The following is a 15,536-nucleotide window of genomic DNA, read 5'->3' on the forward strand; positions in this document are numbered from 1 at the left end:
TAGAGTGCAATTTAAATGAGGAAAGCAAATCTGAGGATATTCATGAAAATTTTGTAAGGCAAGGAGGAAATCTATTTAAAAATTAATATCAAACATATCGTAAAGTGTTTCAGGGGAAGGCTTCATACATCCTTCTATTATTCTGCTTTTTAAATCATCCTGGAATAGTCGCTTTAATATTGGAAGGACAGGTAGAAGGAAAAAATTCTGTGGACAGGCCACGTTTGGAATATGTAAAACAAATTGTTAGGGATGTAGGATGTAGAGGGTATACTGAAATGAAACGACTAGCACTAGATAGGGAATCTTGGAGAGCTGCATCAAACCAGTCAAATGACTGAAGACAAAAATAAACTAAATCATTGTTTTGAAAATCACCAATTTCAAAAATATTATCCCCATAAAAAATTGGAATTAAATCTCTCATAGTTGCTTCCCTTTTACCGATTCACTCACCTGGAAATTAACATTTCCATAGCCAACCAAGTAGTACATAATGAGGAGAGGCTTCATCCTGTTGATAATGGCAATGCTTATAATAATTAATAGATATGTATTTTTAATGGCTAGTGTTTATCTTTTAAATTCAATTTTTAGGTCTCAATTTTTGTTTAAACTAACTTATATTTCAATTTGACCAATTCAGTAGACACTTTTTTGTGAATCTTATATTCAGTAGCAAGAGAATCAATAAATAAAATACACCCTTTTTGTTGAAGGCCATGTACGTATGTGAGATTTTGTTTCAAGATGCTTTGCATCAAACAGTTATCTGGTGCAAACAACCAGATATACTTACTTATTCTTTGATCCATAAATAAAATTAATCTTTGTTCTTTCTCAAAATGTGTAATCAATCTTTATGAGATTCAATGACTGATTCTGATCTCTGTGGAAGAGCAGTAGCAGCCTTTCAGTTTCAGCCTTTCAGTGCAGTAAGTTTTGACAAGAGTTGTTCTGAAATGCGTCAACAGTAGACAAAAGAATGAAGCTAAGAACGGTAAAAGGTACTAAACATATAAACTAACTATGACATCTTTAAAAGATTACACATTAATGCAAATAATGATGAGAGATAAAAAATTAAGAAAAAAAATATTACAAGCCCAAGGGAAAAAATGGATGAAATAATAAATATAAAAAAATGATAAGTTGTTTAATTACAAGCTTACTATATCACCTTTTTGATATAACTGCCAAGCAGTCCATTGGAAAGTCTATAATCATATCTTTGATATCAGTTGACCGATTGCTCTTCTCTTTATATCAAATTACTTAGAACTCTGAGGGTTTTCCGATGATAGGTCATGCCATCCCATTAAAAGATTTAACGCTTAAAAGGCAAAATGTATTTTTTCATTATTAAAAAAAAGGTTTTACAGCATAGTAAATGATACAAAGGACAGATTTTTAATCTTCTTTTCATAAAAATTATGATTTTTGCAGGGTTTCATATAATTTATAAATTGCCATTTGAAATTTTTAACATGGGGCTGGTGGTGTGGAGGGTGGCTTGCCTCCCTTTGAGGATGATTTTAAAATAGTTCCCTGATACCCAATCTTCAACCCAAGTTAAGGTAGTTTGATCATCTGCAAATAATCCATCACTGCCCTCTCACACACCTCTTAATAAAGCATGTAATATTCTTTTGTCTTCTTAAAACTCATGAATAATAATTACACAATTGATCAATAAATCAAAGTGCTCAGCGTTAGAGTAAATATTGTGATCTATTGGTTTTTGGAAATTAGTGGAATTAAAAGATAAATGAGTTAATAGATTTTACTTGATTTCTACAAAAATATACCCTGCAAGAGGCTAATTTTGATGTCATATTTGTATAATTATTTCTTTTCAAATTCATAAGAAAAAATAAGTCTTAATAATAACATTAGGATTTATCAGATTAAGATTAATCTTAAGCTTTTCTTAAGGTAAGAAAAGATAAACGTGTATTATTTTTTATTTTATTTTTTTTTTAATTATAAAAACTCCTTTTCCCATTTTGTGTGACTAGGTCACAATTTTTTTAACTGAATATGCACAAAACATCTTAATCTTACTATCCAGATATAATTCACAGTGGTTTCTGGTCGTCGACAAAGCTGTAACTGTCACTTAACATGCTGAGGACATCTATGTAGACTTTGTAGCACAGTAACCTGGATTAAAGATCAAATAATAAGACTGAATAATATCTCCCTAGCGATTGTACTGGTACATTTACAGTAACAGATTGATAATAATACAGAAACCATATCAACAATAACATTAACATGTCGATAATTAATACTCCATAGAATCAATTCAATATTTCTATCACCTTAAAGAATAAACCTCTTGTCATAAAGACTACAGGGCAGCACTTCTATCGCAACAATTGTTATGAAATCCTTTTTCAGTATAATGATTTATCATTTTCTTTAAGTACTTATTAATTTCTTGATATATTTCCTTCTTGGTGACTTCATCTAATCTGTATGTCTGACAATATGCATGTATAGTGAAGTTTGCTGAGCTTGTATCAGGTCTGTAACAAAACAAACACTAATTAGAAGAAAAACCATACCGCATCACAAACCATACTACAGCGAGCAATTGCATACGTTAGCACCAGCTGTATTGACTATCCACAAACAGTGACACTGCTATACTTTTCAATAAGACTGCTGTTACATTTTCTATTTGAGAGAGCTATAAAAAATTTACAAAAGAAAATAAAAGCCTTGTGAATAGAAAAACTGATAAAAGCGATTAAATGTCTTAATGAAGAAAGATTACGATAGACATGGTGAAACCATGTATTACAGTCTACAATAGTGGGGTGCAGGCAGAATACTTTTTAAAACCAACTCTGATTCTCAAAAAGTACAGTGAAGTAAAAAATTAAGATTATAAAATAGTTTAAAACAAATCAGAAAGGGAAGGGTGATAAATAATACGATCGGGCTAATAAAACTATCATGAGAAGTACAAAGAAGTAAAGGAATCCAAGTGCATGTTTTACAGATATGGAAAACGCTAGATCATGTCAAACAGGGCAGATAAAAATATTAAGAGACTAAAGAGCAGATTGATAGAAGATTATTAAAAAAATTGAAATTATAAGAATTAGAAAAAAATAAAATAAAATAAAGAATTAAAATAAACAAGTGACCTTACTAGAAGATGAAGAGATCAGCATAGAAGGAAGGATAATTAACTGTAAAAAGTTTACGGATGACATATTTTTTTTTATGCAAATTAAAAACCCAATTAAATGATTTTAAATGGCGATTTAAAAATCAGAAGACACTATGATGAATACAGCATTAAATACATGTTAGTAAAACTACGGTAATGAGAATAAGAGACAAGAATATTTATTCAAAAGAAAACATTCAGACAAGAAAAACAGTATAGTACTAAGATACTACTGTGTCAATATAAGATTGTGTACGTGAAATTGAAATAAAAATTAAAAAAGTGAAATCTATAGCAGCCTTCAATAGAAAAAGAAACAATTTTACAGTAAGATGGAAATGAGGATGTATTTCGTAAATAGTTCTGTTCGCAACCTATTTCGGTACAAATGTGAACTATGAGCAGAATGACAAAGTAAACAGAAAAGGCATTTGAAATGCAGACATGGAAAAAATTGGAAAATATTAAATGAATTGATAAGAGAGAAAAATGAACAAAGATTCAGAATAGGAAAGCTAATCTCGATCAGAAAATATCAATTAATAAGAAGAATCAATTAAAACTGAGGTGGAAAGCGTGAAAAAAGAAATTAGACAAAAGTAAAAATTGTAGACTATGTAAAATGAAATGGGAGCTAACAGGAACTCAAAATTTTATAATATATAACAGAGAAGAATGTAGATGGATATGGTGCAACAAACTTGCCTCAGGCACATAAACATACGATAATATTAAAATAGTATATTTTAATTTATACCATTAAATACAAATTTTCACATAAAACTACATAAACAATGAATTCTAATAAAATTCTCCTTCAACACATCCATAAGGTGATTCATTTTGAGATGTATTAGTTGTAAGTTAAATGTGAAACAATATTACAAACTATACATACGCACACGCACACACACACCCATACCTGGTTTAAGCTCAAAGCCATTGGATCAGACTATTATCCCCTCATGATCTCTATTACCCAGTATTGTTTCTTTTCCATCAGTTCTCATAACAACATATTTTCTTCACATCCCCCTCAACAGTCTAACATGTATGCAGATCGACTATCAAAAACGGCCTTTCTTACATTTGCATCTTTCCATTTTCTTAATATTCTCATGCTTTCATCAGCGTTACATTTCTCAATCTTTTTATTATATTCTTTACAGTCAATACATTATTTCTTATGCCGTCCCTTCTTGTTTTGCCCGCTAACTGAATTTAAAAAAGTTTCATATCTCCCGTTTGAACCCTACTCTGCTCCCTTTCAGACATTTACAAGACTCTTTCACATATGCTATTACAAGAACTATTAAATTGTGATATGGGCATTTTTACTTTCTTTGGGATTGATCTATCCGTAGTAAATGCAATCTGGTTCCTTTCACCATCTCTTCTATCTCATTACCCATTGTTCCATCCATTTAATACCTGCCACTGAAGTAAGGAAATTTTTCTACATTTTACAAAGCCGTTTCCTCCTAAGTTGCATTCATTATTAACAAATCTTTACTTCCTACTCATCCCTCCTATTACCAACTAAATTAAATAAAATGTCCTGTGAAAGTGTCAATGAGTTCCTTAAAGAGCCAAATATAGAATGAAACTGTACTTAATGGCTTATAAGTTTATCATTTTTTTTTATATTTATAAATATAATTCTATTCTGCTGGTTTTAATTTTTAAAAAAATAATAATAAATATATATACATAGAGCATACATAAAGTAATTTTCTCCCCTATTCTTTTAAATAATTGTTAACTTTGATAATCCAGACAGATGTACTTATTTTGAACATGAACACTATTTTAATTTATTCTAAAATATTGGATTCTACACATTAGCCGTACAACACATCATTTCCATGCAAAATATTACCCTGAAAACCGTGCACTGATTGATATCTCTATCTGATTTCAAAGAATTAGCCATTAAAAAAATTACTAACTGAGGGTGCTTTTTAGGACAAAATTCTGACTTAAAAAACCAATACTAAAAAAAAATATATTCATGAAGATTTATTATGATGATTGATTTTTTCTTAAAATCTTTTGAACTGTTTTAAATAGATATTCGATATTTGTTTAACAGATGGTATTTTATACCATTGCAGATTACTTTGAATCTTTACAATTAGTAAGAAAGCGACACAATTCCTTTGTTACTGTTGTAAGTTTTAATATAAATTGTAATATTATTTAAAGAGTTGAATACAATACGGTGGAAACAAGATTGCGGTCAAACTATTAGAACAGGTTACAAAAATAGCATTTATTTCCAAAATGTGTATTATCAGAATTTAAATTAACAACTGTAAAACAAAATAGGGGCTGGAATTTATTTTAGATACAAAATGTGTATTATATTACATGCATATACACAGACACACATACAAGGTGTTCAAATTCATTTGTTTTCTTTGTCCTCTTGCTTAATGTAAACATCTCCTGTCATCATCTTTTTTCTTATTTGTTAATGAACCAGCTGATTTTAATTATTGTTAGAATTAATTATATGAATTTACTTTTCTTTAATATGTTTTAGCAACAACATCGCTAAATCTTTATTGTTCGCTAGACATATTTAATATATATTTAAAATGTGAACTTAACTAAAAACATAAATTATTATAACTCATTGCAGTGTTTAATTAGTGAAGTTGTAAATTTAGAAAGTAAATAAAGAAAATAATTATTAATAATCGGTTATCAGGCATTACTTAATGTATACGTTTTACACAACCAACGAATTGCTCTGCGGCTGAAATTATTGTACACAAGGGTTGTTACACAGAGTGGCACAGGGAAACGGGAAATTTTGAAAGTAGTAGTGGCAGCCCTGAGCAGATGGTAGGAAAGCAGGAGTGTCATCTTTCTGAGCACAACTACCTGCCATTTAGTAATCACGAACCAGTGGGTCGGTACACAATGTGTATTTGCCATGAAAGTATTTTACAAGAATGGTAAGTGTGACCGCTGCTCAAAGGGAATTATGTAATTACAATTTAAGACATTATGGTCGCATTCCATCTTGCCACGCCATCAAGACATGAGCTGAGAATTTTCAGAAGATGGGTTCAGCTCTAAAAAAGAAAACACAGGAGCTCAACAAACTCAACAGACCCCAGAAAACAATGAAGCAGTTTGGGCCTTAACTGGAAGGAGCCCACGGCAATTGACAAGGAAACAGAGCTGCTTTGAACCTAAACTGAACCGTCTACAGAATATTCCACAGTGATTTGAAGATTCACCATTACAAAATTCAATTTGTACAGGAAATGAAACCATCAGACTACGTGGTCCCATGAATTCCCATGGAAGTGTTTCAAAGTGCTATGCAAAATCTCAGCATTCACTTTCAGGAATGCGAATGCGTGCACTCAAACTGCCATCATCTTAAGGACAATGCTTTTAGAAATTTAGATTTTTTTGTTGGGGCACTAAATGACGTAATTTACTTTTTGTTTTCAACAATAAAACTTGTAAATTCATTTTTATTACTTTTGTGAGAGTTACTTCAAAATTTCTCATTTTCTTGTGCCACATGGTATAATTAGAGACAAAAAGAAACAGCAGCAAATCTATAAGAGAATAAACTGAAATTGTTTGATACTCAAGTCGGCATCCCTGAAAAAGAAAGTATCAGCTTTTCAAAAATATTTCCACTATAACATTTTTGCTTATTTCAAAATGTCAGCTCTGTTTGAAAAGTGTGCTGTGATAAGATTTTAATTTTTTTAAGGTGTGAACTAGCCAAAATTCACTCACAGATGTGAGAACTGTATAGTAAAAAGTCATACAAATTTTTGTAAGTGTTTTAAACTGTTTAAATCATCTATGTCACTGATTTTTACTGTAGCCGGAGACTAATGGAAGTTTTGACTGAAGCTTTACAATATTGGATTAATGATCTTATTTGCAAGAACAGACTCATAATAATTTGGGAATGCTGAAATTTGTAGGGCAAGTATCGACATTGTCTACTCCATTGTAAATGTTAAACTGAACATGCAAAACATATTCGAAGTGGTTTTCAAGTCGGTCAACTCAAGTCACAGATGTTAGGGCTGGTGAATAAAAGGTAGTAAGCTCTTATACTAGGAAGTATCTTACTGTTTACTAAGCATCAAGCGAATAAAATCCTTGAGTAAACATTCAAGGTCATCAGTCTTAGTGTATGCAGAGTAAGTTCTACCGTGCTAGTACTTCCTATTTTTATACTCAATTTATCTTAGTTTTTACTAACCTTGGGATGAATAAACAGCACAGATTGCTAAGCAAATTTAGTTAGTACTAGGCAATTCTGTAGGTAGGTTTCGAGTAGACTAGAAAGAATCGGTAACCTACTGGGTTGGTCTAGTGGTGAACGCATCTTTCCAAATCAGCAGATTTGGAAGTTGAGAGTTTCAGCGTTCAACTCCTAGTAAAGGCAGTTACTTTTATACAGATTTGAATACTAAATCGTTGATACCGATGTTCTTTGGTGGTTGGGTTTAAATTAACCACACATCTCAGGAACAGTCGAACTGAGACTGTACAAGACTACACTTCATTTACAATCATACATATCATCCTCTGAAATAATACCTGAATGGTAATTCCCGGAGGCTAAACAGGAAAAAAAGAGAAAGAATCAGTGATAAAATCATTGTAAAAAGTGGCTGCTTTTATGTAAGTACGCAATGTAAAACTTACAAGGAGATTAATCCAAATAATTCAAAGCAACTATTACAGTTTGAATCTGATAGCATAGACATTTTGTGTAACCACTTATTGGATGAAAGTGCTGAACGTTCAAGGTGGAGTTCCATCACCGCAGGATAAAATGGAGATATTTCTTCGTTATATTAGTGACCCTGATTATAAGGCGATGTCGGGGAAGAGTTCCGGGTGAATCGCACAATTTTCAACTTTGTACTTAACAAGATTGTTCGAAAAGCACACGAATGGATCACATTTCTGCAAACTGACATCAAAATGAATCCACCAAACAGAATTTGGCAAACACATTTCCAGATTCCTATTGTCATCGGTGCAGTACACTGCAATCATATAAAAATAAAATGAACAAATCGATTTGCTGATCGGTCCATTAACAAGAAAGGATTTCCAAGTATTCATGTGAACAACCTGTGATGTAACAGAAAAAAATTACAGTGTAGACATACATTGGCCAGGTAGTGTACATGACAGCAGGATCTGCAGGTGAGCAGAAAGCTGTTGGAGTTTAATAGATTTTTGTCTTCTTTGTGACAGCAAATATAGCATTTCTCCCTGGCTTTAGACCATTCAGAAATCCTAGAAACCATCAAGAAGAAAGATTACTTGCCGCATGCAAAGTAGAACACAATAAAAGAATGTATTTGGATAGCTGAAAATGTGATTTCTGATAATAAAAAAATGTTAGGTTATCTAATGAAAATATACCTACACTGATATTATGTTGTGGAGTACTGCATAATGCAGCGAAATACTTAAATGATGACTTTCATTTTGAAGAAGAATATTTTAACAACGATGAGCTTCTGGACTATGAATTTCAGGAAAATCAGCACGATATATGGCTTGCTGGTGAACAAAAACGCAAGAATATAATGGAAATCCTAACTCTTTAAAACAGTCCTTTTTTTCTTTCACTTATAAATGTAAATAATCATATTTACAGTATTTTGTAAATGTATTTATTAAATTTATTAATTGAATTTTTTCAAGTTATTTTTTAACAGGAAAATGAGGGTAGGATTACTCTTTATTTAAAAAAAAGATAAAGAAACAATTATTTATCAAATTGAAGATATGGTGCAAGTTCTGTAAAAATTGTTTCTTCATTTCTTGCAGTTTTGGGAAAAACAATGTTTGAGAATGCAAAAACTGATCTTTTTCAATTTGGATTCTTGCTGTCTTTAATTGCTCCCATAATACAAGGCGCTGGAGCTCTGGAGCGGAGAGTTTTAATATTTCCTCAGTTTTGCTGTCGTGCCGTGCTTTTCTTTTTGTTTGCTTGGATTCTGTTGTATGAATCGCTTTGTCAATTGACAAGGAGAATCAGAACCTGATTTTGTTGAACCCCTGTTATAAGTTTCCAAGCCTACTGTAACAAAATCTTCAATTTTAGAGAAGACTGGGTTTTACTTTTAATCATCTTCACAATTTAATAATTCCAAAAAATCTTTCTCCCAGTCTTGCAGTATTATACATTTATTTCCCATGGTGTTTGTTTCAGTCTTCTTTTTGATCTAAGATTTCATGTTGTTTAAACCTTTATCAATTGCCCAATCGTAACAATTTTTCCAGTCTTTAATATTCTATTACTATCTCTCCAGGCCTTCTCTTTTTCAGCTACTACCATCTGCAATATTGATTTTTTTTAGAAGAGCACAATTCTCATTTAAAATTCTAATACATTCCTTTTGATCAATGTTTTTCCCTAAATCATCACTAATGGTGAATAAATTAAGCGCAGTATAAAAAGCAGAAGTCTGATCAAATTAGCTACATACATGTGTGGATATGTTACGTGGCCAAAAATGTTGACTAATTATGACGTCATCATCTTAAAATGAAAATGACATCATGAAGTGTGTTCTATTTGTGAACTTCCAAGAGTTTACTAATGCCACTAGTTAGTGTGAACTAATTAATACTAATTTTTCCTTAAAAGTTACTATCTAGTATCAGTAAACATTTATTCACTTGAAATTAAGTAAATACTAATTTGTTGTTAGTGTACTTTTAGGCTATACTTTACTAGTACGGACAACTACTTAGTGTTCACTACTTTTTATTCATCACACCAATCATATTATTTTATTCAATTAGAAAAAAAATCTTGCCTGGTAAAAATAAATCACAGATTTCTTTCAATTGAAATAATCTGTAAAAACATGTTCTGCTGGTGAAACTAAAGACAAAAAGTTCATATCAACATAGATTTCGAAATGCTTCATTATTGAGTGTCAGCTGGTGAAAGATTTCCATCTGATGTCTATGCCTTTGGTAAAATTATGCCAGACTGTAATTTTTGGACCTAAATCAAAGAGTAAATTTAATAATTTTAGAAGAAATCTGACCCAAACAAAATACAAAGGTCCCAAAACTACTTTTATTAGTTTTTGAGAAATCTAGGGTAAAATACAAAAGACTGGAGTCAAAAAACATTATATTATTATTTTATATGTGGCATAAAATAACTTTGTTGAATAGATAATAAAAGCATAAAAATGTTGCAACAAAACTTGTAGAGAATGTGATTCTGAGCAAAACTGAATAAAGTCCACAAAAACTAAATATAAATGTAAGCATTTTGAGATTATTAAAAACAAAACTTATCAAAATGTGGCAGATTTTAATTAGGTATTAAACAAAACAAAATTTTCAAAATTACAAAAGAAAAGAATTAATTATTTTAGAAAAATAACAATCAAAAACGAAATAAAATCAACTTATAAACGATTACATACAGCTGAAAATGTCCACCACCACAGCGGATACATTACTCTGCCCAAAGAATAAAGTTTTTTGGTGGCTTTCAACAGGGTTGTTTGTATTATTGTATCACACTGAGAATTCTAATAACTTCCTCTCCTCTATTGTATTACACTTTTGTTCATATATTAATGATTTCAAGTGTCCTACAGGTAGTTCAGAGCTGTTGTCAGTCGACTTTGGAGGCCAGTCAATAGGTCTACAAAGTCTAATCCACTTATCTAAAAAAGTCACACTTAAGTGTTGTCACACCGTTAGAGAAAAGTGAGGAGGTGCCCCATTGTGCTGCAAAATCATCGGCCTTTTTTTTTTCAATAGGTCTGGCAAATAATTGCGTAAAAAGTTAAAGAATGAAGCACCTGAAAAATTCTCAACAAAAATAAATAATCCCAATTTCTTGTTGCCTACAACACCGCGCACCAAATGTTTAAAAAGAATCTGTTTATACAATTTCTACAGATGTTACGTGTGGATTGATTTACATTAACTCCATATGTGACTGCTTTATGAATTAAAAAATTCCACTTTGACTGAATGTGACTTAGTAAATAAAAATATAATTTATGTTAATTAACACTGTCCAGTGACTAAAATTTAAACACGAAGGGAGAGCTCAAGGAAATAAATTTCGTACCTTTTGTAAACTAAAAGGGTAGGGTTTATCTTTTCAAAGTATTTGCCATACTTAACTTTACGTTAAACCAGTGTAGTAAAAATTCTTCTGGTATTGATGCCCCGACATCAGTATCATACTGTGCTAAATTATGTTTTCTACTTCCCTGACAGGATTTTGTTCTTCCTTTCAGCAGTATATGAAGAAAATGCCAATGACCACTGTATGCAAAAACTGAAATACTGAAGCAAAGGTACTGTGGCCTGGAATCTTCCTATTTGGAAATGCTTGATAATATTTTTGCCGTGTAGCTCATATAATCCCAATGCAGAACACATAAACAAAAATGTCATATTCTTCATTGGAAAATTTATAAGGCATTGTCACATAATGACGTACATGTATTATTTCATTCACTTTATTTAAATGCAATACAAAACACTTAATTATTTGGATTCAGCTTTTAGTATTTTGCCAACTTATGAAATAAATTATTTCAAACAATTTAGATAAAATTAATTTTTAATTAGCTCTAAATATGTCTAATAAATTTTTTTTTACTGATGTGCTGTATTTAATTTTTATTATAAAAATTTTGATAGCTTATTTTTTAAAAATATCTAATTCCTTTTGTTTCGTACTGCAGTGACTTCTTAGTGGGTTGTAACTAATACAAAACAACCCTATTGAAATATGGAAAACCAGCAAAAAAAGTTGTTTGTTGGGCAGAGTAATGTATCCACTGTGGTGAACATTTTCAGCAGTTTATTTAATTGTTTTTAAGTTGGTTTTATTTTGTGTTAGTTATTTTACTAAAATATTTAGTTCTTTTCTTTTGTAATATTGAAAATATTGTTATGTTTAATATCTCATTAAAATCAGCCCCATTTTGATGCGTTTTAATAATATTCATTGTTTTTAATAATCTTCAAAATTCTTACATTTGTATTAATTTTCTGTGTCCTTCATTCATAACATTTTACTCAGAATCAAATTCTCTTTACAAGTTTTTACACGATCTACAAATGTAAATCTGTGAAAAGTAAGTCAACAGCGAACAAGCATCTTTTATAAAACGGGAATAATTTAAAAACACGCTCCTGGAAGCCATAGAGGAGATATCTAAAGAAGTACAGCAGTCCAAAAGCAAACAAAACTGTCCGACTTATAGAGGAACAAGGAAGAGTGAAAGGCAACCACCGGTCAGTCCTCAGCACATTAACAGAAATTATCAGCTGAAATCCAAAAATTCTTGGTGATAAAACTTCATACATCCAAGAAACCTGGAATAAAATTGAGAAGTTGCACAGGAATAATGAAATGCAGCCTACGTTTAAAGAAATAATAAAACTTATGAACACCTTCAAACCAAAACCTCAGGTTATAGACGACACAAACTGTAAACATTTTACAGACTATCAAGAGATTGGAGGAAAACAGAAAGAGTACTGCTGCAACCTTTACTCTGACGACCAAGCAGAGCTCACAGAAGCAGATTCAGTGCCTGACAGAGAACCATACATTCTCAAAGAGGAGGTGCAGAAAACAATAAAGAAGATGAGAGACAAATCACAAATCACTAGGCCCAATTAGCGTCACAGTGAACATGATCAAAGCAACTTATGAATTAGGTGTTAAGACTACGTACTAGATATATAAACACATATGGCTAATCAGAAAATAGCCTGATGAGTGGGCAACCTGTTTTCATACCCCAACATAAAAAAGATTGTATGCAATACTGAGAAAATGATAAAACTATTTCTCTGATTTCACGTGCGAGTAAAATTTTGTTGTATATACTCTATGTAACTATAGAGAAAGCCAGATAGTTCAATATTCCTCTTGTAATAAGCTTCCTAGGTTATGCCCAGGCCTTCGATTCAGTTAGGTGAAATATCTGTGGCAGGCATTGAAGGAGATCGCACTCCTGATTATTTGTTACCCTCATTCGGAACCTATATTTAAAAACAATGTGGTGATAGAGTCCTCTTATCTGTTGAGTGGAGTATGACAGGGTTGAATAAGATCAGAGAAAGAATACATTTCTTTCTCTGATCTTATTCAACATTTATAGCAAATATATCATGCAGAGGACATGTAAAACTGCCATGATAGTATCCGAATAGGAGGCCAGCATATAACCAATTTAAGGATTGTTGACGATACGACCCTGTTTGTATACTCTAAAGTTGAAGTGACGGAAATCCTCGATCATTCATCAAGAAAGTGAGGCGCTGGGGCTAAAACATCGGAAAAGCAAGAGTTATGATTGTAGATTGGAGCCAACAATCTTCCAGTCAGTGATATGCTGTGTGGTTTTGAAAAGGTGAACAATTTTATATATTTAGGACCACAATAAAGAATGGGGGTCATCAGCTGAAATATGAAGAATTATCTTGTTGAAGGAGGCACTTATGAAGTTCACAGCTATCTGGAAGGACAGGATAGAGCAGTCATGAAGAATACAAAGCTGAGACTGCTTCAGCTACTAATCTTCCCAGTAGTCAAGTACGGCATTGAGATCTGGACCACGAAGGTGGAAGACTGGAGGAGAATTGATGCATTTGAAATGTAGCCTGCAGAAGAACGCTCTGCATCACATGGACAGAAAAGAGGATGAAAAACTTTACTATAAAAAAACTGAGTGTATAGAGGAGGTTGCCTGTAATATGCTTCCAGTGAATACTCTGCTTAAAGACCATATAATCTGTGGCCTGGCAAAAATCTTGAGAAGCTAGTTGTATAGTTAAAAATCGAGGGCAGCAGTTCACATGGAAGACCGCCGAAAAGACACTGGACCAAATTGAAGAGGCAACTGGTGAAACTTTAGACACATTAATTTGAGTGGCAGAGAATTGTGAGCTATGGATATGAATCAGGTCATCTGCTCTCAGACATGAGAGGAGGGATCACTGATGTCACTGATGATTACCCATTTAACAATGTTATTTTACACCAAACATAAAGCAGTGTGTTTTTCAACCCCCAATATTTTTTATTTTACCCCAGATTTCTCAATAACTAAAAATACAGTTCTGGGACCTATTTTTCAGGTCAAATTTCACATAAATTCACTACATTTAGCTTTTATTTAGTTCCCAAGAATTACTATCTGGCATAATTTTACCAAAGGCACAAAAATAAGGTGAAATCTTTCAGCAGCTGACACTCTCTAGTGAAATATTTCTGAACTTATTTTTTATATGAACTTTCTTCTTCATCTTCACCAGTAGAACAAGTCCTGAAAGTTTGTTACATTCTATGTGAATCACCCTGATTTTATATATCTATACTATTACATAAAAAGGAAGAGTTTTTCTTTTGTTCAAAATAAACAAAAAAAAACTAACTTGGATCAATCACAACCAAATTTTTACCCATGTTTCTTGGCATAACTGAGAAATTTTTTAAATGTATTTAATCTCAAAAAAACATTAAAAAGAATAAAAAACACTTAAAAAGATAATGCTTTACTGCCTCCATAGATAGTATGTTCACTAGGCAGTGGATAAGTTGTGCACAGGCAACAGTGTTTTATGAAGTATATTAGCTCTCAGCTAGATGGCGGACATGTTGCGCTAAATTCAGTCTACTTAATCATGAGAGCGTAAGCTGCTGATAATGGATAATTATTGAACTTCAGACAATTTTAGTTCGTTTCTTGACATACATGCAGTAGTTAGGTTAATGCAGTTGTATTCGGTTTCTCAGGTAATTTGATGTATTGGTTCTGTGAGAGATGATAAATATTTGATTATTGAAATTTATAAAATTAAACTAATAAAATTAATAAACAACAATAAGTAAATAAAAATAATCTACGCTTAGAAATTAAGTTAAATAATCTGTAAATTAATTGACAAGGGACTGCTTCTAACGGGAGAGAGAGAAAAGTAAAGCTTTGCTTTTAGCATGGAGGGAACTGTGTGCAGTTGCCTGGTGCACCACCATTGGTCCAACCATGCACCATCATTTTTATAGAAAGTGAATTTGGTGGTATTTTTTCAGCAATAAATATTTGATTATTAAAGTTTATTTATTTATATCTATTTTGGGATTATTTGTCCAGTAATAAATATTTGATTGTACAAATTTATCTATCTATCTATTTTGGTGGTATTTGTTGAGTTCTTTTTCTAAAATCATGCTAAAACAGAAGAGATGGAATATCGGTAGAAAATCAAAACAGATGCGAGGCGATTGTCTACATCGCGTTTACATGAGACTATGGAAGAGCGTGAGGATCTATTT

General features: G+C 31.8%; 1 protein-coding gene across 3 annotated transcripts in view; it reads right to left on the reverse strand.

Annotated features, from left to right (window-relative positions):
- Nucleotides 1-15,536, reverse strand: part of fal (SAM and HD domain containing deoxynucleoside triphosphate triphosphohydrolase falten) — a 100,061-nt gene that overhangs the window by 7,071 nt on the left and 77,454 nt on the right. For all 3 annotated transcript variants that reach the window (XM_075381446.1, XM_075381445.1, XM_075381447.1), the window contains exon 9: nt 2,325-2,531. In XM_075381446.1, the coding sequence (XP_075237561.1) occupies nt 2,354-2,531 (178 nt within the window). In that variant the 3' untranslated portion in view covers nt 2,325-2,353. The remainder of the gene's footprint in view (nt 1-2,324; nt 2,532-15,536) is intronic.

This window comes from Lycorma delicatula, chromosome 13 (assembly GCF_047948215.1).
Source record: "Lycorma delicatula isolate Av1 chromosome 13, ASM4794821v1, whole genome shotgun sequence".
NCBI lineage: Eukaryota > Metazoa > Arthropoda > Insecta > Hemiptera > Fulgoridae > Lycorma > Lycorma delicatula.